A 20,761-nucleotide genomic window follows, 5' to 3' on the forward strand; every position below is an offset into this window, starting at 1 on the left:
TCAGGGGGCCTCCGAGGGGAGGGGAAGGAGGAGAAGAAGGGGGGGAAAGGGGGGGTGGGCGATTTCCAAAAAAAACCAGAATTCCGATTTTAATCGGAAGAATATCATGTCTGATAAAAGTTAGACAGTTTTGGATCTTGAAAAGGGAAAAAAGGGTACGAACCCAGGTGCCACAAAGAGCCTGAAAGTTTTGTTTATGACTGGTGATAAAACTTACCTTTTTATTTTATCATAGTTCTCCTGCCTGTAGTCACCTTGCTGAATCATTTGTTTTGTATCAGCTAGTTCAATGGTTAAGCGCTGACATCGCACTTCAGTCTCTGACCGATTTTTTCTTTCCATTTCATAACTCTGGGAGATCAAAAGAAAAAAAAAAAGACTTTTATATTTAAAGTTTAAATTTGCTTTCTAGAGAAGTTTGTTTTGCTTTTTTATTTTCTTGAGAGAACTGGGAAATAAACGTGAAGCTGAAAGTTCTCTAATCTTTGGAGTAGAGACAAATGTAGGCAAACACTTGATTAGCACGTTCAAAGCAAGCAAATTAGCACTTAGAAGCACGGGGGGCTATTTTAAGGACAGTGAGAAAGAGCTTCCAACCCTACGGAGAGCAACTTCAGCACTATGAAGAAGTTCCTCCTTTTACTAGACCTGAAGGTGACATAGAACCTGTCCAGGAAGTCAAAAGCAACTCATTTTATTTCAATCACAGACAAGGGTCCAGTAATGTAGCAGAATAACATTGATCAAATAAGATTAGTGAGGTATAAAAGGGTTAAAGTATAGCGAGTCAAATAAAGATAAATTTAAAAGATAATAAAATGAAACTGAACGACCTTGCCAGATAGAGGTGGTCCTCGACTTACAACAGTTCATTTAGTGAATGTCCGAAGTTATGATGGCACTGAAAAAAATTGACTCATGGCCCGGTTTTCACACTTATGACCGTTGCAGCAACCCCCATGGTCACATGATTTACATTCGGATGCTTGACAACGGGTTCATATTCATGACAGTGTCCCCGGGGGTAATGGGATCCCCTTTTGAGACCTTCTGACAAGCGAAGCCAGATTCACTTAACAGCCATGGCAAGAAAACTCGCAGAATGGGGCAAAACTCGCTTAACACATGTCTCACTTAGCAACATGAATTTTGGGCTCACTTGTGGTCATATGTCGAGGACTACCTGCATTAGACAGAAATTAGAGACATTTTAAGAAAGACTATCACTCTGATTAGCTAGGACAGGGATGTCAAAAACTTGATTTCATTGAGGGCTACATCAGGGTTGGGTTTGACCTCAGGGGCCGGAGTGGGCATGGCCAGCTCGATGACACTCGTGTGAGGGGCACCCCGTGGTGGCCAAGTGCTAAGGCAGAACTTCCCTCAGATCCTTCCTCACTCTCATTATAATCTCTCTCCTTCCTTCCTTCCTTCCTTCCTTCCTTCCTTCCTTCCTTCCTTCCTTCCTTCCTTCCTTCCTTCCTTCCTTCCTCTTCCCTTCCTTCTTTTTCCTTCCCCCTTCATTCTCCTTTCTTCTTCCTTCCCCTCTTATTTTTCCTTCCTTGCTCTCTTCCCATCTTTCTTTCTTTTTCTACCTTTCCTCCTTCCCTTTCTCCTTTCCTGTCCCTTCTTGCATGCTCAAATGCAAAAGGGGAAACATTTCTCCTTCTGTTTTGTTTTTAGTTTGTTTTGATGCCGCCCTGCCAGCAAAAGCAGAGCCCAGGGCCAAGCTCCACTTTCGCTGGCAGAGGGTCTGCAGGAGGCTTTCGCGGCCAAAAACGGGGCCCGGGAGGGTGCCGTATGGCCCTCCCGAGCTTCATTTTTGCTGGCAGAAGCAGGGATGTTTCCAGGGCAGCCCTGGGGGCCAGATCGATGCACCCTGCGGACTGAGTTTGACACCCCTGAGCTAGGGTTAAGTATTCCGTGGCAATCTGAAACCCAATTCAGGTTGGCCTGCACTGCACCTTTACCCTTGACCATCATTCAGGAGAGTCGAAAAGGATGGAGCTTGAACCCTGAACTATTCCCAAGGGGAACCTTTGACTTTACACTTAATCCTCTTGAAAATGCATCTTCTTGTGTGCTCTCCAAAAAACCCCATCTGGACGCCAACGGCAGAGACATGAATTTCCCCTGAGGCCCACTGTCCTGTTACATCTATCTTTGTCCAGCAAAGGGAGCCTCCTAAGAAAATCTGTCCTGTCCTGCCAAGCTACTTCACACAGCAGATCAAGCTGTATCAGAAGGGGCAAGACAAACTTTTAGCGTTTAGCGATGAGGAAGGAACCCGGTTTCTTCCTAAACTGGTCTAGGATTCTCCTTCTGATTCAAATTCTGGCCTCTTGCTAGTTAAAACCCTCTTAGTAAGCACCGAGGGCAATTATTAAAAACTGCACATAAGCTTTTCCCAAAGCAGCAGCAGCAGCAGTCCTAAGTACGTTATCAGCGAAATATACGCAGCAAAAGACTTAGCAGGTATTTATAATAATTACAGCTATTTCAAGTTTGTTAAGAATTGAATGCCAGATTATTTTTTTCTCAGCAAGAGTGCCAAAATGTTATATTCCTGTTAGAGAACTGAGGTTTTTTTTTCCTGTCAGTTATGGATGGGGCTAAAGATCTGTGAAGTCTCCCACCCACCCCAAAAAAAAGCCAGCAAAAGGAACCAAGTTAAGTGAAAGTACACTTGAGGTAATTCTCCGCTTTCACACGATCTGAATTAAGAGCAATTCCATGAACATCCTGGGCGAGAGGCATGATTGTTGGCTAAAAACCAAAAAAATAGTTTAAATAGCTCAATTTCACCTACGAATCTTCTTATAATTTCTGGAGTCAAGATGATCCTTTCTCCAGACTCTGAAGACTGTGCAACCAATGAGGAGATACTGACCCCAAGTGGTCAAAAAATAAATAAAAAATAAATCCATGGATGAATTTCAGTACCACGACCTAAAACAGTGGTCGCCAACTGGTGGGCCGGGGATCACTGGTGGTCCGTGAGAAAATTTTGGTGGTCTGCAGATAATGTCCCCCCCACCCAAGCAATTAATCCAGGCTATGCGGGAACACAAGGCTGCGCCGTCCACATGGCCGGCCCACCTGATGGCCCCCACCCTTCGACCGAGCGCAAACCTTACCTTGAGTAGAGCCACACAAGCTGGAACTGGAAGGTAAGACCAATGGCGGGGGAGGAAAATCCACCCTGGGATGCCTTGCTGATGTTGGTGGGAAAGTAGCTCCCATAGTTCAAAGCTACAGTAGTCACAGGACTGGCCCTTTGGTCATCCCAGAGTAGCTCCTCCAGTCCATGGCAGGCCGGTGCTCCTGGGTGGAGGAGCAGCTGCTCGGGATGACCAAAGGGCCAGTCCTATGACTACTGCAGCTCTGGAATATGGGACTGACTTTCCCACCGTCAGCAAGCCACCATCAAGTCAAAATTCATATTAGTAGTCCTGCGGGATTTAAAATTATGAGTTTGGTGGTCCCTGAGGTCCAATAAGGTTGGCGACCCCTGGACTAAAACACTTTGTTCACTGTGGTTTCCCCAAGGATGAAATTCAAACCCTCAGCCACTGTTTCAGGAGGCAGCTTCTGTATTAGCTGGGGACAAAAATAAAGCTCACTTTCCCAAGCTTGCATTTTCTTCCTCGGGTCAATAGCAATAGCCCTTAGACTTATATACCGTTTCATATGACTTTGCAGCCGTCTCTAAGCCGTTTACAGAATCAGCCTATTTCCCCCAAAACAATCTGAGTCCTTATTTTACGCACCTTGGAAGGATGGAAGGCTGAGTCAACCTTGAGCCTGCTGAGATTCGATCTGCCAAATTGCAGGCAGTCGGCAGGCAGCAGAAGTAGCCTGCACTCTAAACCACTGCGCCACCGTGGCTCAAATCTGGGAAATGGCATTTGCAAAACCACTGGGCAGGTGACAGTTTGGGAAAGGCTATTTGCAGGGCTGTAAGAGGTTTTGCAGAGGTTTTGCAAATGCAGATGCTCTGGGGGCCAAATGCAGCTTGGAGAGGGGGGCTTTGACAGTGGTTGGGTGCTCTGGTAAATCTACAAAGGGCTTCACTGCATCCTGGAGGCGGGGGGGCTCTGCAGCTGGGCCCAGAAAGTGAGTTCCTTCCCTGCACAGGACTCCTTTCAACCCTTCCACATACCTGGAGGCACCATCCTGCCCTCTCTCCCTGATGGCAACCCTGGAAGCTGCTGCTTGTTTAAGGAAAACCGTCCCACGCCAGGGGAAGTAGCATTTATGCAAGTGGTTGTATCCCAGGTTCAGTTTCGTTCAATTATGTTAGGTGAGGGAAAGGTAGGGGAAGAGGGCAGGGCCACTGCAGAGGGGGCTTACTGCTAACACCAAACCACTTGGCTCTTCTGCTCTTTTTCTTGTCACTGCCAGCCTCCTCCAGATGCATTCCTTCCACCCCCTTATTTACAACTTTAGATGTCATCCACAGCAATAGCAATAGTAGTTAGACTTACATACTGCTTCATAACATTTTACAGCCCTCACTAAGCAGTTTACGGAGTCAGCCTCTTACCCCCAAACTGGGAGCTGAAGTCCACAAGTCTTAAAGTTACCAAGCTTGAAGACCCCCTGGTTTAAGGAAAACCATCCCATGCCAGAAGTAGCCTGAACCGCTGCCCCATAATGAATAAAAAAAGGGAGGAAGCTGTAAGCAACTTGACAGTTGCTTCTTGGTTTCAACTTGACGTGATATGGGGATGTGAGAAAAAGATAGAGAAGCTGGCAATCGGACAAATAATGACGACAAAAAAAACCACCATCAGGGCCATCATCTTTTCTTTTCTTTAACCGCACCTTGTCCCCACGCCTGGGCAAGGAATGGGACAACTTGCCACAACCAACTCGCTGAGGAAAAACTCACCATGGCCAACTTGCCGCAGGACAATTTAACAATTCTATTTAACCACTTAAAATAAATGAATAATTTTAATTTCTGCCGTTCCCATTTCACTCCGTCCCTTCTTTTGCACCATTTCTTTAATGATTCCATTCCACCATTTCTTTAATGTTAGTGTAACTCTTGTCATGCAGTGAGTTGTCCTGTGGTGAGTTGGCCATGGCCAATTGTCATCGACTCCCCCACTGTAACAGAAATCCAAAAGTTTCAATTCTGTTGTGACCTGTCAGTTGCCAGCCCCTCCAGCAGCCGAATCAGATGAGGAGGCGGCATGTGAGTCAGGGTCAGCCTCAAGGCAACCTGAGAGCTCGAAGAGGGAAGATGGAATAGAGCTGGCTGAGAGAGAGAGAGACAGAGGTGGAGCCTGGGCCACCAATGAGCCCTCAGATGGTGAGTCAACAGCCCCTAGATCTGGAGGCGTCTGATGAGGAAGAGGAGGAACAGCTGAGTCCAGTGCCTGACGTGCAGATGTGCAGAAGGCAGAGGGAGAGGAGAGCAGTGAAAATCTATGGGTCGGTCCTTAGGACGGAAGAGCCACGGCTGCTAGCGAACCCCACCCTAGCTCTGGGGATAAAAGGCAGGGGGCGGAGATGAATAGATGTGGCAGACAACTATTCATCTTCTGGCCTTGTTAGCTTGTGTTGAGAGAGCAGCTTTTGGCTGGGGCTGCCAGCACTTCTAATTAAAGGAATCTTTAAGTTCACGTCAGAGGGTTTGTTGTGTTTGGGGAGCTGGGTCCGAATACATTCCTCGGATTTCACCAAAAAAATGGAGCTCCTCAGGTTAAACACGGCCCCAGAAATCACATCATTGGGCTCAATGACCCATTAGGGAAGAAGAGGTTGCAAATGTGTGCTGAGCAACTGGAGCCTCAGCCGCTTCCAAACGAGGCCTGGAAAGGAAGAGAAATACACACCTCTAACAAGTGCTTCAGCTGAGACTTGTATTCGTTCAGTTCTTCCCAGGCCGCCTCCTTCTTGGCCTGCAGTTCGCCGATCTCGTTTTTTAAAGGATGCACCGCTTCGTAGAATCTAATCTGGAGGCGCAAAAAGCAATTGCAGGGCATTACCTTTCGGAGTTAAGTGGGAGGGCGATGAATATTTCATACCTTTTCTCTTCTCCAGACTGACTGCACGTCGGGGCCTGAGCTGCCAGGCAGGAATTTTGACTTTTAGAATTCTCTGCAAAGCACTTAAAAATAAAGGCAGACCCGTTCCAAGAAGGGGAAAGCGTTGTTCCGCCGGGAGCCCCTTGATGGTGCCAGAAGCTTCACCAGCCCCTCTTCTCTCCCCCACCCCCCCACATCCAGAGAGAGGAAGGGAGGGGAGGCTGAAACCCACAGCTCATAAAAGGTTTTTGAAATCAGACCGCAGGTTTCCCAGCGCTGCAAATCTGAAGGGGAAAAGGAAGGGCTGCTGAGAAGCAACAGTGTTAATAGTGAGGCCAGCATAAAAAAAAAAAGCTGATTATCTCCCATGTGTTACATTCATAGCTTACAGGTAATCTACAGAACGTGTTTGATGTTCGCAGGCAGTCGTTGCCACCATGGAGCCCAAAATTTATCTCGCTAAGGGAGACAGTTGTTAAGTGAGTTTTACCCTATTTTATGACCTTTCTCACTGCATACTGCAACCATCGTCAATATGAGCCGGTTGCCAAGTATCTGAATGTTTAATCCCGTTACCACGGTCGTTAAGTGTGAAAAATGTTCATAAGTTACATTTATCAGTACTGTTGCAACTAGGAATGGTCACTGAGTTTCTAAATTGAGGACTACCTGTAATTGGCTACTTCATTTGCCCATCTCCAACCCTACTTGCTGGATTATGGGCAGCATCTGTGAAGTCGCCAATCGATCGAAATTAAGGGCAAGAATTCTTGGAACCGGTAAAACAGCCTGACGAATTTAGAATGTCCTATACGCTAAATAAATAAAAAAAAAGCATACTGCTTTAGTCATCTGCTGTGACTAAAGAGATGAGAATGAGTTGGGTAAAAGCTACTAAGGAGAGGAACATAACAGAAAAGACCAGATAATAATATTTTCTCAGCGAGGAGACAAACTTCAACAGCTTGGATGTTATACAGCTTGGCCCATACCCAAACCAGAAAATTTTAAAATGCAAATATCCCTTTTATAGCTTAATCCAGCATTTACCAACAATTAGAAAGCCTATTCCATTCCGTTCTATTCTATTCACACTACACTCCCCTCTAATTTTACTCTATGCCACACCATGCCATTCTGCATCCTATCCTATCCTATCCTATCCTTTTCTATTTCTATTTCAGTCCCGTCCTCCCATCCCATCCCATCTATTCCCCTTTTCTTTGCTTGCTCTATTCAAGCACTTACAGACACGTATTCAGGGATAGAAAGTTCATCTTCTGAAAGAGATTTGAGTTTGGCATAATATTCTTCGCTCAATTCAAGGTCACGCAGACTACGACGTATATCTCCAGAGCGCTCTCGTAACTGATGGTTGTTCTTTTCCAGTTGCCTTTGGCGCAATAAGATGGTTTCCATTTCCTGTTTCATTAGTTCTTGATGTTTTCTAGGAAAAGAGTTGTTCGTTACTTACCTGAAAAGGGACTTATCCTATAGGGCAATAACATTCTGAGTTGAACAAAAGTCTGCTCCCATTCACAGAACAATTATTTTAATATTTAAATAGGACACAATGTATAAGCCTGAATTATTTACGCTGTTTTACTAAGATAATGAGAAGCACACATACCCTTTTGCTTTGAACTGTAAAAAAAAAAAGGCCAGTGTGATTTGAAAATCCAGTGCTATTATTTTCAACTTAGTTGATCAAGAGAGAGTACGATGCCTGAGTTTCAGACAAGGCTACAACAGGGCTACTACAATTCCTACAGAATAGAAACATGCACCACAATCTTGTGCATTTTTATTCAGAAGGCATAGGAGCAAAGCCTATTTCTCAGTTGTCAGGACTTGAATGCAGTACTTACATCCTCTCGAAAACCACTGCCAAGATAAAAACATCACAAGTTCCACTTTCATGAAACATGCTTTTTCAACACGCTTCCACTGTCCTTCAATGTCACCTGGCTACATCTTAATATCAACTCAGTGTCTGAAGAGCTAAGAAACGGAATACCCGGAATAGTTCAGAAAAAAAACCAAAACATCTTTTAATTCACTCTTCCTTCTTCTTCTTCTCTTCAGGCATAGCAATGACCATGTATCTTCCTTGTCCAAAAAAGCAAAGAAGGACAGATGGTTATTGCTCATAAATAGAAAACCAGAATTTGGAAGTTAACCCTGGTTTCTGAGCCTAGTTGGTTGGGCTGAATTAAGTCACAGCTTTTTGGCCTGGGGCTATGTTTTGTCCAAATGAGAAAACAGATGGGCCCCAAAATCTTCAGAAGCAAAAGTAGCAGCATATCAGTTTTCGCCCCAGCCAGGGCGTTTTTCATTCAAGGATCTGGAATGCAAGTATGAAATATCAAACTGGAGCAGTCCAATTTGAGTGAACTCCTGCTTCTAAATTTGATATCTTCTTTCATACCTGGCATCATCTTGCTGTAAGGCCAGCTGGTTATCCAGTCGTAAAGACAGTAGTTGTTTCTCATGGACTGCATCGTTAAGTTTTTCTTCTAGTTCTTCAATCTAAAGCAATGAATTTGATAAAGAAAAGAAACCACAATTAAAGTGAGCCCAATTTAGATTTGCCCAAGGAAACTGAGAGACGATACAGATGTTACTATAATTCTTAATGTAAGCATGATAATTCTTAACGTGACAATTCTTAACATTAACCCAATTCGCTTAACATTTGAAGCATCATTAAAAAGGCAGAGTAAAGAATGTTTTTTCCTGCATCGACTCAGATAGGTCAGACTTCCCCAGGAGCTGTTGATACAGTTTTACAGGAGAATTATTGAGTCTGTCATGTGTACTTCTATAACAACCAAACAGCAACCAAACAGGACAGGTACAGATTCCAATGGATAGTTAAGACTGCAGAAAGAACAACTGCAATCAGCCTGACTTCCATATAAGACCTGTATATTACCTCACTTTCTCTTTTTCCCCTCTCCCTCTTTCCCTTTCCCCCCTCTCTCTCCCTATCTCTCTCCTCCTCCCTCTCCCTTCCTCCTTCCCTCCCTCTGTCCCTCTCTCTCCCTCCCTCCCTCTCCCTTTCTCTCTCTTCCCCTTTGTTAGGTATAACATTGATACCCAACAATGTTTGGGTGGATAAATATATAAACTAAGGTATCATAGTTTAAGTGTTTGTAACTTTAAGCACCACACTGCATGTAATTAGCCAATTAAGGGTGCGGTTAGAAACTGCAATAAGAGGAAGCAGGAGAAAGCTTGCTGCTTACTGCCTACTGTTTTACTGTTTACCGTTTGCTGTTTACTGTTTACTGCTGTTTACTGCTGGATACAACTGTTTATTACTGTTTCACTGCGACTGTCTACTGTTTGATCGTCCTACTGAATATCCAGCGTTATCCTCTGGAGAAAAGCATCGGAGGAGGAGAAGATATCTTTATCGGCTGATAAAGATATAGTAAGGACTATTACCTGGACTGAGTTAGTGAGTCTTACTGAATGGATATATTGTGAATGACATACGGACTGATTGACAATGCTTAAACTCTAACTGGATTAAAAACTATTTAAACTACAAACAGTGTTTGTGTTCAGTGTGTGTATACTCTAAAACCCTTCCTCTCTCATTTGGCTGCCTGGCTTGACTGCTGCTGCATACTCTGCTAGGGGTTTATCCCCAAACACTAACACCCTTCCCCTTTTCCCTCCCTCCCTCTCCATTCCTCCCTCTTTCTCTCTTTCTTGCTCAAGCCTGAATCCTGACCAATATGGATCCAGATAAATTATATTCCAATATAAAGTAGCAGTTACCGAAGATTATGTTGAGAAACAACTTTTTCTAGAGCTATTATGGAAAACAAGAGCTATCAACCCTAGTGAGTTCACTAGAACTCATTAAACACTTGATCATGACAATTAAAAAAGAGAAAGAAAGAAAGAAAGAAAGAAAGAAAGAAAGAAAGAAAGAAAGAAAGAAAGAAAGAAAGAAAGAAAGAAAGCCACATACCTTTGTCAAGTACTCCATTTTTAAGTTATCTAACATCAAGTTCTTCTGAGAAAGCTCGATTTTTAGTAACTGGACATTATGCAGCAGTTCTTTCCTCTCTATAAGTTGTCTAGTAATTTTGACGGTACCTTCCCGATCTTCAGATGAGGAAACATCATCAGTGGGTAAGGTCGTTTCTAAACTAATATCTTCTGATTCCAAAGAGCTGGATACATTTACTTTCTTGGGATCTCTAGAGCTTTTCCTTGACATCTTCAAGCAGGATGTCAAAAACGTTCTCTTAAAAATTGTAACAAGCTTAAAAAGTAAGCAAAAAGGTAAATTAAAAAGAGAAAGCTATAGTAAATGAAACATTTTGCTTAAACACTTTCAATTCACGGTGTAATTAGTAGAGCAGGGCAAATATAAAATTCTGTCTAAAACAAGAATCTGGCATTTTTGGGGGCAGCTGCACACCTATGCCCACATTCATTGGTACCTCACAGTCTCCTTTCTCCACTTGATGTATTTTTAATCAAAAAAGGGAGAAAGTGGCATCTTGCAGAAAGAATGCCAGTTTCAGTTCAACCTCTTTTTCCCCTGGAACTCCAACTAACTCCACAATTTTCTCAGTAGATATTCGTAAAGTACACTGTCCAGAATCATTTCTTGAGACGTGAGGCTGTAGAAATAATAAAGATGCGCAGCTGTATCCCAATATGGATTATAGATGTGAGTCAGTTGTCAAAGCATCCAAATGAAAATCACGTGAACGTAGGGGATAGTAACACTCGTTAAGTGTGAAAAAGCGATCATATGTGGCTTTTTTCAGTGCCGTTGAAATTTCTGTCACGAAGCAAAAAGTTTTAACTTGCGGACTATATACCTATATTCTCATCTAACTTGGGGTTGCCTCCAACAATGTCAATACCAGAACAGCACAAGGATTGCTATGAGAATTATAAAACTGCTCCTTGGACAATAACCAAACCTGCAATATTCACTGCATTGTAACTTCAAATGGTCATTAAGTGATCAGCTGTAAGTCAAGGACGACTTGTATCATTGTTCACAAAGGCCATTATAGCAGCAAAGCAATCATTAGAGCCATAAACCATGGTTGTCTCAGTTTAATGAACACCTCCCCCCCCCCTTTGGCAAAGTTCAGGCACAATGGGGAAACCTATGATCAAACCATTGGCGAATCCAGGTCAGATTTAGGCCATCGGTCAAAGGCAGAGATGAGCACAAAGCATCTCCATTGACTATCTTCGGATTTAACGGACTCCTGGAGTCCGTTAAATGAGGATTGCTGTAATGGGCCAAATCCACTGTGTGCCAAGCCTCACGTGAGCAACTTCAATGGTTCCGGTGCATGCTAGGTCTCACGTAGGCTGAAAACAGACACCAGGAACAAGACCATAAAACACGTCACAAGGGCAGTTAACTGGAATGCAGTTTGGTTTGCTAGTTTAAATTTACCATGGCATGGTTATTGGAAGATGCGATGCATCCACTAACATTCCTACGCATGTAACATAATGATTGGATAAACTCACCCCCTTTGTGTGTTCCCAATAAAAGGAGTTCCCAAACCCTGATCGGGCAGCTCACCCAAGATAGAACTTGCGTTAGTGTCTTTCTTGATGCATTCGACCACCCAGTGAGAAGCCTTCCATATGCGGAGCAAAACCGCATTTGGTGACCCCGACGTGATCCACTAAAAGGAACAGGTGCGTCTCTCTTCGACTGCCTATCTCACCCGGCCGGGCGAGCCAGTTGCAACTCAGGGAAGCCGTCTCGTGTCACGGATCCCTCCCCAGGAATCTTCATCAAAGAAGACATCCTCCTTTCAGGTGAGTATGGGCGGAAAATTCTCCAAAGAGCAGATGGCACATTTGCAGGAATTAGGGAATTAACGGGGAGTTCAATTCGTATTCTTGGAAGTCAGGGCAAAACGCTCCTGATTCCAACTAAGAAGGACCTTATTACCCTTTTGACTTACATTCACACGCAATGCCCGGCTTATCCGGATAAAGGGTCCTTGAAAGTTTCCACATGGCAGCGTTTGGGTGACTATCTTCATAGCAATCCCAGGGCTCCACCAAAAATTCTGACCACGTGGAGGACAGTCCTGGAATGCTTAACAATCCATGGCTCAGCGCTGACCAAGACCCCCTCCTCTGAGGGGATCCTCCTCCTCCCTATACAGCTGAAATCAAGACAAAGGACGCTTTCCCTTTAGAAACTCCCCCCACTGCTCCTGAACCCATGAGTTCTCCTAACTCAAATCCAGCGAGGATCAGACACCCATGGGAGCATTCGCACAAGCCATGATGCAGGGACGCAGAGAAGGCTCTCTTACTCTAGAGGAGCTCTCTCTGTCCCGTTGAATATGAGGGGATGAAGCCGGAAATATGGTGCCTAGACTTGAACCTTTATCTATGAAATTAATTAGAGATTTAAAACAAGCCGTGGCCATGTACGGCATCCAGGCACCATATGTCAGAGGCTTCATTAACACCATCAGCACCTCCTTTTTCATGTTACCCCAAGATTGGAAGGATCTTTTCGCATGATACTGACAGGACCACAGTACGTTGTTTGGGAATCAGACTTTCGTGCGAAGCTGAAAAATTTGCCCTCGATCATGGTAGGGTCGCGAGAGCGGATCAAATTTGTGGTATGGGTCAATTTAGGGACTTAGCAACTCAGGCGACACTCCCACAACGTGCCCTTACCTTTGCCAGTATTATTGCAATCAGAGCCCTTGACAAAGTTGATGATCCTACCTCTGGCATCGTAGGATCTTTTTCAAAAATCATTCAAGGCTCAAATCAGCCGTATGCCGAGTTCGTAGAGGAACTTCAGAAAGCCATTCATAGGCAAATCTCTAATGTAGAGGCCCGTAAGAGCTTCTGTTAAAACTGGCTGTTGAAAATGCTAATGAGGATTGCAAAGGATTTTGCAGCCTCTATCTGCCCGAGGGGGGCCTCCCTCTCGGACTATCTAAAGGCTTGCAGAATCGTGGGGACTGTCTCCTACAATATGGAGCATCTGGCTATGGCTTTGCAGCAAGCAAACTCTCAGAACAGGCCGGCCGGAAACTGCTTCAATTGTGGGAAACCTGGCCATTTTAAGGCACAATGCAGAGCCAGAGACAATACACAAAACAACACCAAGCCTAAGACAATATGCCCCAGGTGTAAGAAAGGGTACCACTGGGCAAGTCAGTGTCGCAACAATAATTCTCAGCCACAGGGAAACTAGAGGAGGGGCGATCAGCCAGCCCCACTCCCAAGGCTGACTCCATATCTTTCCACCTAATTGCCTCTGAAGATATGGAAATTGACATCCCAGGCACTGTTTACTTTCTTCCCACATGCCTGAAAACGATCCCCCTGCCATGACACCCCTCATAATCTATCCCATCCGAGACCTCATGGCAAGGGGAATCATTGCTTCTCCGTTTTTGAGAGACTCCGATGACTTTTCCTCAGTAGCCATGGCAGTAATTGGAAACACTCCCACAAAAATTAGCAAGGGAGAATTAGTAGCAACCGCTATTCCAGTACCTGTTAAAACAGATGATGCATGGGCATTTACTGTCCATCAGACAGTAGAACAAGCCAGGCCTGTGTTACAATTTACAATCCATAACAAGGTCTTCTCGGGTCTCTTAGATACTGGAGCTGATGTAAGTGTCATCCGACGGCTGAGTGGCCGGACGATTGGCCTTTGGAAACTGCCCCAGCCGTTCGGGAGTGGGAGGAGTTCAGCACGCCCACCGTAGCAAACAGTGGCTACCGGTGAGTTCTTCTGATATTTCTCGCACTGCCTACCTCCAACCTTTGGTCCTTCCACTGCATACTAACCTGTGGGGCCGTGATCTTATGTCTCAACTTAATGCGAGACTCATTATTGATTAATGGAATCTTTTGCTAGAAATCCACTACGGTTGCAATTAAAAACCACAGAACCTGTGTGGGTAGATCAATGGCCCCTCACTATAGACAAACTAGAAGCCCTGCACTCACTTGTTCAGGACCAAATTGTCAAAGGGCACGTTGAACCATCTGTCAGTCCATATAACACCCCCCATATTTGTTATAAAGAAAAAAGTCAGGAAAATTCAGGATATTATGTGATCTGAGAGCTGTAAATGCTATTATAAAACCAATGGGGGCATTACAATGTGGTCTGCCAAATCCCAACATCATCCCTGAGAAATTTGATTTAATGGTCATTGATTTAAAGACTGTTTTTTTTCTATCCCTCTGCATGAACAAGATCGTGCCTTATTCGCTTTACACTACCTCGTTTAAACAACTCCTCTCCCTCCTCCCGCTTTCAGTGGAAAGTCCTACCTCAAGGCATGCTTAATAGTCCCACCATGTGTCAACACTATGTCAACAATGTCTTGCTACCCTATCGTTCAGCTTTCCACAATTTCTGGTGTATCACTACATGGATGATATCCTTGTTGCAGCTCCTGGACCACCGGGTGCGGTGTTCACTTCATTCTCTTTCCTGAAAGCCGTTCTTGCAGAAGGAGGTTTGTACATAGCACCTGAAAAGGTGCAAGTACTAACTCCATACGCATATCTGGGATATAAAATGCTTTCTGCTACTGCCTATCCTTCACTTCCCTCTTTGTCTCTACCTTCTCAACCCACCTTGGTTCAACTTCAGCAATATCTGGGTACCATAAATTGGGCCAGACCTTTCCTGTCTTTAACCACTGATATTCTCTCTCCATTGTTTGAAGCCCTTACCTGGGGGAAAAGCCTGCTGACATAATATCCTTGCAGCAACCTCAACTTCAAGCAATAACTCTCATAGAAGAGAATATCCGAAAAATATGGGTAGACAGAGCTGCTGCCAATACTCCTTTAGATATGGTCATTTTGGCCACCCCGAGGGCTTATGACCGCAGCAGTAACTCAAAAGGACCAAAAACTCCACATCATAGAGTGGATCCATCTTTCCCATACGCCACGATGCTCCATCACTTCCAAATCAGCTCAATTGGCTCAATTGATCATAAAAGGTAGGAGTCGTGCAAAATTACTTATGGGAATAGATGTCTCCACACTTTTCATCCCTTTTTCACTGCAAATATGGGAACCTCTATTCCAGAACTCCCAAGAAATCCAGTTTGCCTTAGCTGACTGGCCTGGACTAGTTTCCTGCCACCCGCCCGCTGATCCACGTTTTCAAATCATTCGGACAATACCCATTTCTTTCTCCTCTCCCATCAGCAAAAGGCCTTTGGTCAACGCCTTGACTATTTTTGCTGATGGCAGTAGGGAAAGAGGAGCATGCGCTTGGCAAAGGAATGGGGTGTGGCACACTAAAACCACCCTGTGCAAACATCACCACAAAGAGCTGAACTTGCTGCAACCATATTAGTCTTCCAGAATTTTAACGAACCCATCAACTTGATCTTAGACAGCCTATATGTTACTCAAATAGTCTCTACTATCCATGACTCTTACCTCTCTCCTGCAATTGATAAAAACCTAAAAAACCTCCTCTCTCTTTTTGTTACATTACAACACCTTGTTGCACAGCGTCAACATCCTTTCTTTGTAGCACACATTCGTAGCCACCAACCCTTCCCAGGAATCCTCCAGGAAGGCAATGATGTGGCGGATCAAGCAGCTGCAGGCATCATGACATCACACACATTGACTCCTTGGGAGAGTCATTCTTATTTCCATCAAAACACCAAAGCTCTCATGAAACATTTCAACCTCACGATGGCTGAAGCCTCAGCCATTAGGCAGCAATGCCCCACCTGTAGTCAACAAGCCCATTCCATTCCCTTAGGGGTAAATCCCCGGGTTGAAAGCCTGCGAAATATGGCAAATGGATGTTACTCAATTTCCTTCATTTGCCCCCTGGAAGTATCTGCATGTTACAATTGATACTTATTCAGGGTTCATAATGGCAACTCCGCAAAGAGGAGAAGCCTCCAAACATGTCATCAATCATTGCATTCGCACTTTTGCATCGTTGGGACGCCAAATGAAATAAAAACAGATGCTGCATACACTAGAGAGGGCTAACTTAACGCTAAAAACAGCGTTAGAACGAAATTTGATCAAAGGGAAAAGAACCCTTGGCCTCCCGGCGATGCAAGACACTCTTAATCTCTGTCTTTATACCCTCAACTTCCTCAACCTCTCTGGCAACCCTGCTATGACAGCAGCGGAGCAGCATTTTCCTCCCCCCTCCCTGATTCTCCCAAACCACAGGTATACTACCGCCAACTGCCAGACCCTACTTGGAAGGGTCCTGCTGCTCTCCTCACCTGGGGTCGTGGCTACGCAGCTATCCAGCTTCCAGATCGTGTCCTGTGGGTTCCTGGACGGCACATCAGACCATACCACCCCAAAGTAGAAAAGTCACCACCTGCAGACATATCAACATGATTCGTCTCGTTGCTTTGCCAACCCTCTTCCTCTTTCTTGCTGCACATGCCTCCAAGGTCTCCATTCCATCTCAAGTGACGTACTTCACGCCAGGTACTCCCCTCCTGCTGACCTGCACTGCATCTGGGGACATCTTTCCCCCTTACCTCAGATGGTCAACGCTCCCTAAGCCGTGGCCCCACATCTCCAGCAATGCTTCCTTCCAGATCAACACTTTTGAACATCCCCCTCGAACTACACTCCTCATACTTCGCCCCACTGCCACCACCTATTATTGCTCCGGTCGACGCCTCTATGATTCCATAAGCAACATTTATGAATCCTGGACAGTCCTTAGACCCCGTTCATCTCGTCATTATCACAGACATTCGCAAGTCAGCCTGACATTTATGCTCAGGCCACCCTTTCTACATCGAATTAAGAGATCGCAGAACTCTGCCAGCGCATCAGATGGTTGCACCCCTGCCTGACCAAAACCACGCAGGCAGGATCCACTCAAATAACTCTCATCTACCATACCCAACAACCGCAGAAGTGCCTTCCTACGGGAAAAACTTGCCAAAACAATGGGACCATGTACCATCTATGCAAGATGAACTCAAAAACCATTTGCTACGATCCCAAGGCAGCTGTACGTCTCAACGTCACCTTATGGGCAGGACTTCCAAAAACCTCTGGCAGATCCGATCCTGAAGGGGAAGGAAAACTTTATTACCTAAACCACACCACCGTGCTCAAGGACGGTACTAACCCAATTGTTTTAATCTTTGATGTTTGTGTTGCTTGTTCTAAACCAGGGGACATTCATGTGGGTCGGATGACTGGAAATCAACGTACGCTCACAATCATAAATACTTGTGTCATACACCCATTAACTGGGCCATGGGAACCCCAACCACTGGACCCCTTGTGGAGGTTCCGTTGAGTGCTCGGGTTGGTCTTGTGTCTGTGATTATACCGGGAGGGTACTCAGGTTGCAATCATCTGTCACATTTCAAACGAATATCAGGGTCTACCACAGACAATAAGGTAGAAATCACTATCTCCAGGCAACACCCTGCCTTGGAAACTTATGGTATAGGGATTGATGGCACAGGAATAGACCCAAATACTTACATTACCATAAAAACTGAAATAATTTATGAAGGCGAGGAAACATCATTAGGCTGGTCAGTATATAATAATTTAAGGAAATTAGAAAAAGCCCCTGATACCAGCATTATTGCAAAAACTTGTTCATGGATATGGCAGAAAAAATTGCAAAACAACTTGCAGTAACCAATTGTTTTGTCTGTGGGGGAACTACCACAGGAGAACAATGGCCATGGCAAGCCTTAGAAGCCTCGCCATCTCTGTTTAATAACATGTCTTCTGTAGGAAACATAACAGCTAGAATAGCTTCCGATCCACTTATCTGGACAATTACCACTAACTTAATTGGTAGAAACTGTTTTTCCCGAAATGGATCCACTCCAGTAGGACACCTCCTTTGCTTAGGTACATGGGATAACTCCTACCAGACTTGGACAGCACCTGACAATGCTACCACCACACCTGCCAAATTCAACACTTCCCTCCTACCTTATCTCTATGACACAACATCCTCTCAAATTTGGACAGCTCCAAATAACATGTATTGGATTTGTGGTAACCTAGCCTATCCGTCCCTTCCAGCAGATTGGCAAGGGTCATGTGTATTGGGGTGGATAAGACCTTCCTTTTTCCTCCTACCGATCTCCATCAAGCAAGAACTGGGCATCCCTGTGTATGATACATTATCCCACAAGAAAAGAGACACCGATAATACCTTTGCAGGTTTCCCCTGTCAATCAGAATATGAAGGGGACACCTGGGCCTCAGAAAGAATCGTCTGCACCTTCAGCATTGCTAGTTGGGCCCAAGACGGCTCCTGGGGTACAGAACCCCCATATACATGATTAATAGAATTATGCGTTTACAAGCTGTTTTAGATTTAGCAGGACAACGTATAGACAAGGCTCTAAACACTCTAGCAACTGCTACGGACAAATTACGCACAGCTGTCTACCAAAATCGTTTAGCTTTAGACTACATACTAGCCAAAGAAGGAGGGGTATGTGGTAGGTTCAATCTTACGAACTGTTGTCTTCAAATTGACAAAGTTGGCAAAGTAGTAGCACAATTAACAACTGAGATGCGACAATTAACCTACAATCCTAATCAAGTATGGCAAGGTATTGATTTTAAGAATATTTTTAGTTCTTGGTTCCTAAACTACCAGGATTACAAGCCATAGTAGCTCTCATAGGTATGATTGCTGCAGGATGCGTTATTCTTCCATGTGTATTACCAATATTTGTTCGTACCATCTCCAATAGTCTGTCTTTATTAGCTGAAAAGCGTGCCATTGCACAGGTTAATGCCCTCTGGGAAAAAGAACCTCTGTACAAAGTCATACCCTCAGAAGACCCTGATGCGTGCGCTCGCACAAGTTTTTGCATGGGTAGTGATGAAGATCCAGAAGAAATTCCTCCATATAAAACTAAAACAGAGGAGATGCTGTAATGGGCCAAATCCACTGTGTGCCAAGCCTCACGTGAGCAACTTCAATGGTTCCGGTGCATGCTAGGTCTCACGTAGGCTGAAAACAGACACCAGGAACAAGACCATAAAACACGTCACAAGGGCAGTTAACTGGAATGCAGTTTGGTTTGCTAGTTTAAATTTACCATGGCATGGTTATTGGAAGATGCGATGCATCCACTAACATTCCTACGCATGTAACATAATGATTGGATAAACTCACCCCTTTGTGTGTTCCCAATAAAAGGAGTTCCCCAAACCCTGATCGGGGCAGCTCACCCAAGATAGAACTTGCGTTAGTGTCTTTCTTGATGCATTCGACCACCCAGTGAGAAGCCTTCCATATGCGGAGCAAAACCGCAGAGGATCTCTGGCCAAATTTATTTATTTGATTTGCCAATTGTTTACAAGATAATAAGTATAAATGTATACATAGTTGTGAATACATGAAATGGGTACATATAAGAAAAATAAAAGAATAAGAGAAACAATAGGACAGGGACGGTAGGCATGTTGGTGCGCTTATGCACGCCCCCTACAGACCTCTTAGGAAAGGGGTGAGGTCAATAGTAGACAGTCTAAGGTTAAAGTTTTTGGGGTTTGGGGAAGAAACTACAGAGTCGGGTAGAGTATTCCAGACATTGACCACTCTATTGCTGAAGTCGTATTTCCTGCAATCAAGTTTGGTGCGGTTTACTTTGAGTTTGTATCTATTGTGTGCTCTTGTGTTGTTATGGTTGAAGCTGAAGTATTCATTGACAGGTAGGACATTGCAATGTATGATTTTATATACCATGCTTAAGTCAGACCGAAGACGGCGTAATTCAAGGTTTTCTAGTTCTAGAATTTCAAGTCTGGTGGCATAAGGTATTCTACAACGAGTAGAGGAGTGGAGAACTCTTCTTGTGAAATATTTCTGGACTTTCTCAATTGTGCTAATATCAGATACGTAATGAGGGTTCCAGACTGATGAACTGTATTCGAGTATTGGTCTAGCAAATGTTTTGTATGCTCTGGTTAGTAGTGATATTACCAGAGAAAAAGCTACGTAGGATTAGGTTAACAACTCTTAACGCCTTTTTGGCTATGTAGTTACAGTGGGCTCTAACACTTAGATCATTAGAGGTGAGTATTCCAAGGTCCTTTACAGAGCTTGGGTCATCAACAAGATCTTGACTATTCAGCTTGTATTTTATTTTCTGATTTTTTTTTGCCAATATGTAAAATATTGTAGGGGGCGTGCATAAGCGCACCAACGTGCCTACCGTCCCTGTCCTATTGTTTCTCTTATTCTTTTATTTTTCTTATATGTACCCATTTCATGTATTCACAACTATGTATACATTTATACTTATTATCTTGTAAACAATTGGCAAATCAAATAAATAAATAAATAAAATAAATAAATAAGACAGACTTACAAATAAATGGATTGGGGAGACAGCCCGCGGGTGGGGGGTAGGGGAGATTTCCCTTTTCTGTCCTGTCGGGCTTACCTTCCCAGCCGGGACGTCGGACGCTCGCCCTTTTAACCGTCCCCGGTCCACGAAAGAGGCCTTACGGAACTTCCCTTGCTCCACTCGCCCCCAACAGAGGACGGCGAAGACTCCCGCTCGGCCGGAGGGCAACCGGCAGGCGCACTGCGCAGGCGCGAGAGCCGGCACCGCCTCCTCTCACTCCGCGTCGCGGCCATGGCAACGCAACGCTCGCTCGCTCGCGCGCCCGGCCCGCCGTCGAGACGGCGGCTAGAGCGGCGGAAG

The 20,761-nt window shown here is 44.6% G+C and overlaps 1 protein-coding gene across 4 annotated transcripts in view; it reads right to left on the bottom strand.

Annotated features, from left to right (window-relative positions):
* Positions 1–20,759, bottom strand: part of PIBF1 (progesterone immunomodulatory binding factor 1) — a 106,624-nt gene extending 85,865 nt beyond the window's left edge. For 2 of the 4 annotated variants that reach the window (XM_087967422.1, XM_087967423.1), the window contains exons 1-6: positions 20,498–20,748; positions 10,024–10,320; positions 8,467–8,567; positions 7,287–7,485; positions 5,847–5,966; positions 218–351 (exon numbers count right to left, since the gene is read on the bottom strand). In XM_087967422.1, coding sequence (XP_087823548.1) covers positions 218–351; positions 5,847–5,966; positions 7,287–7,485; positions 8,467–8,567; positions 10,024–10,275 — 806 coding nt within the window. In that variant the 5' untranslated portion in view covers positions 10,276–10,320; positions 20,498–20,748. Of the gene's footprint in view, positions 1–217; positions 352–5,846; positions 5,967–7,286; positions 7,486–8,466; positions 8,568–10,023; positions 10,321–20,497 lie in introns of all 4 variants that reach the window. The other 2 variants (XM_026673480.2, XM_087967424.1) reach the window with 2 other exon arrangements.
* Between the last annotated feature and the right edge of the window lie 2 nt (positions 20,760–20,761).

This window comes from Notechis scutatus, chromosome 5 (genome assembly GCF_049901735.1).
Source record: "Notechis scutatus isolate UNSWTSFEM ecotype Mainland chromosome 5, rNotScu1.2, whole genome shotgun sequence".
Taxonomy (NCBI): Eukaryota; Metazoa; Chordata; class Lepidosauria; order Squamata; family Elapidae; genus Notechis; species Notechis scutatus.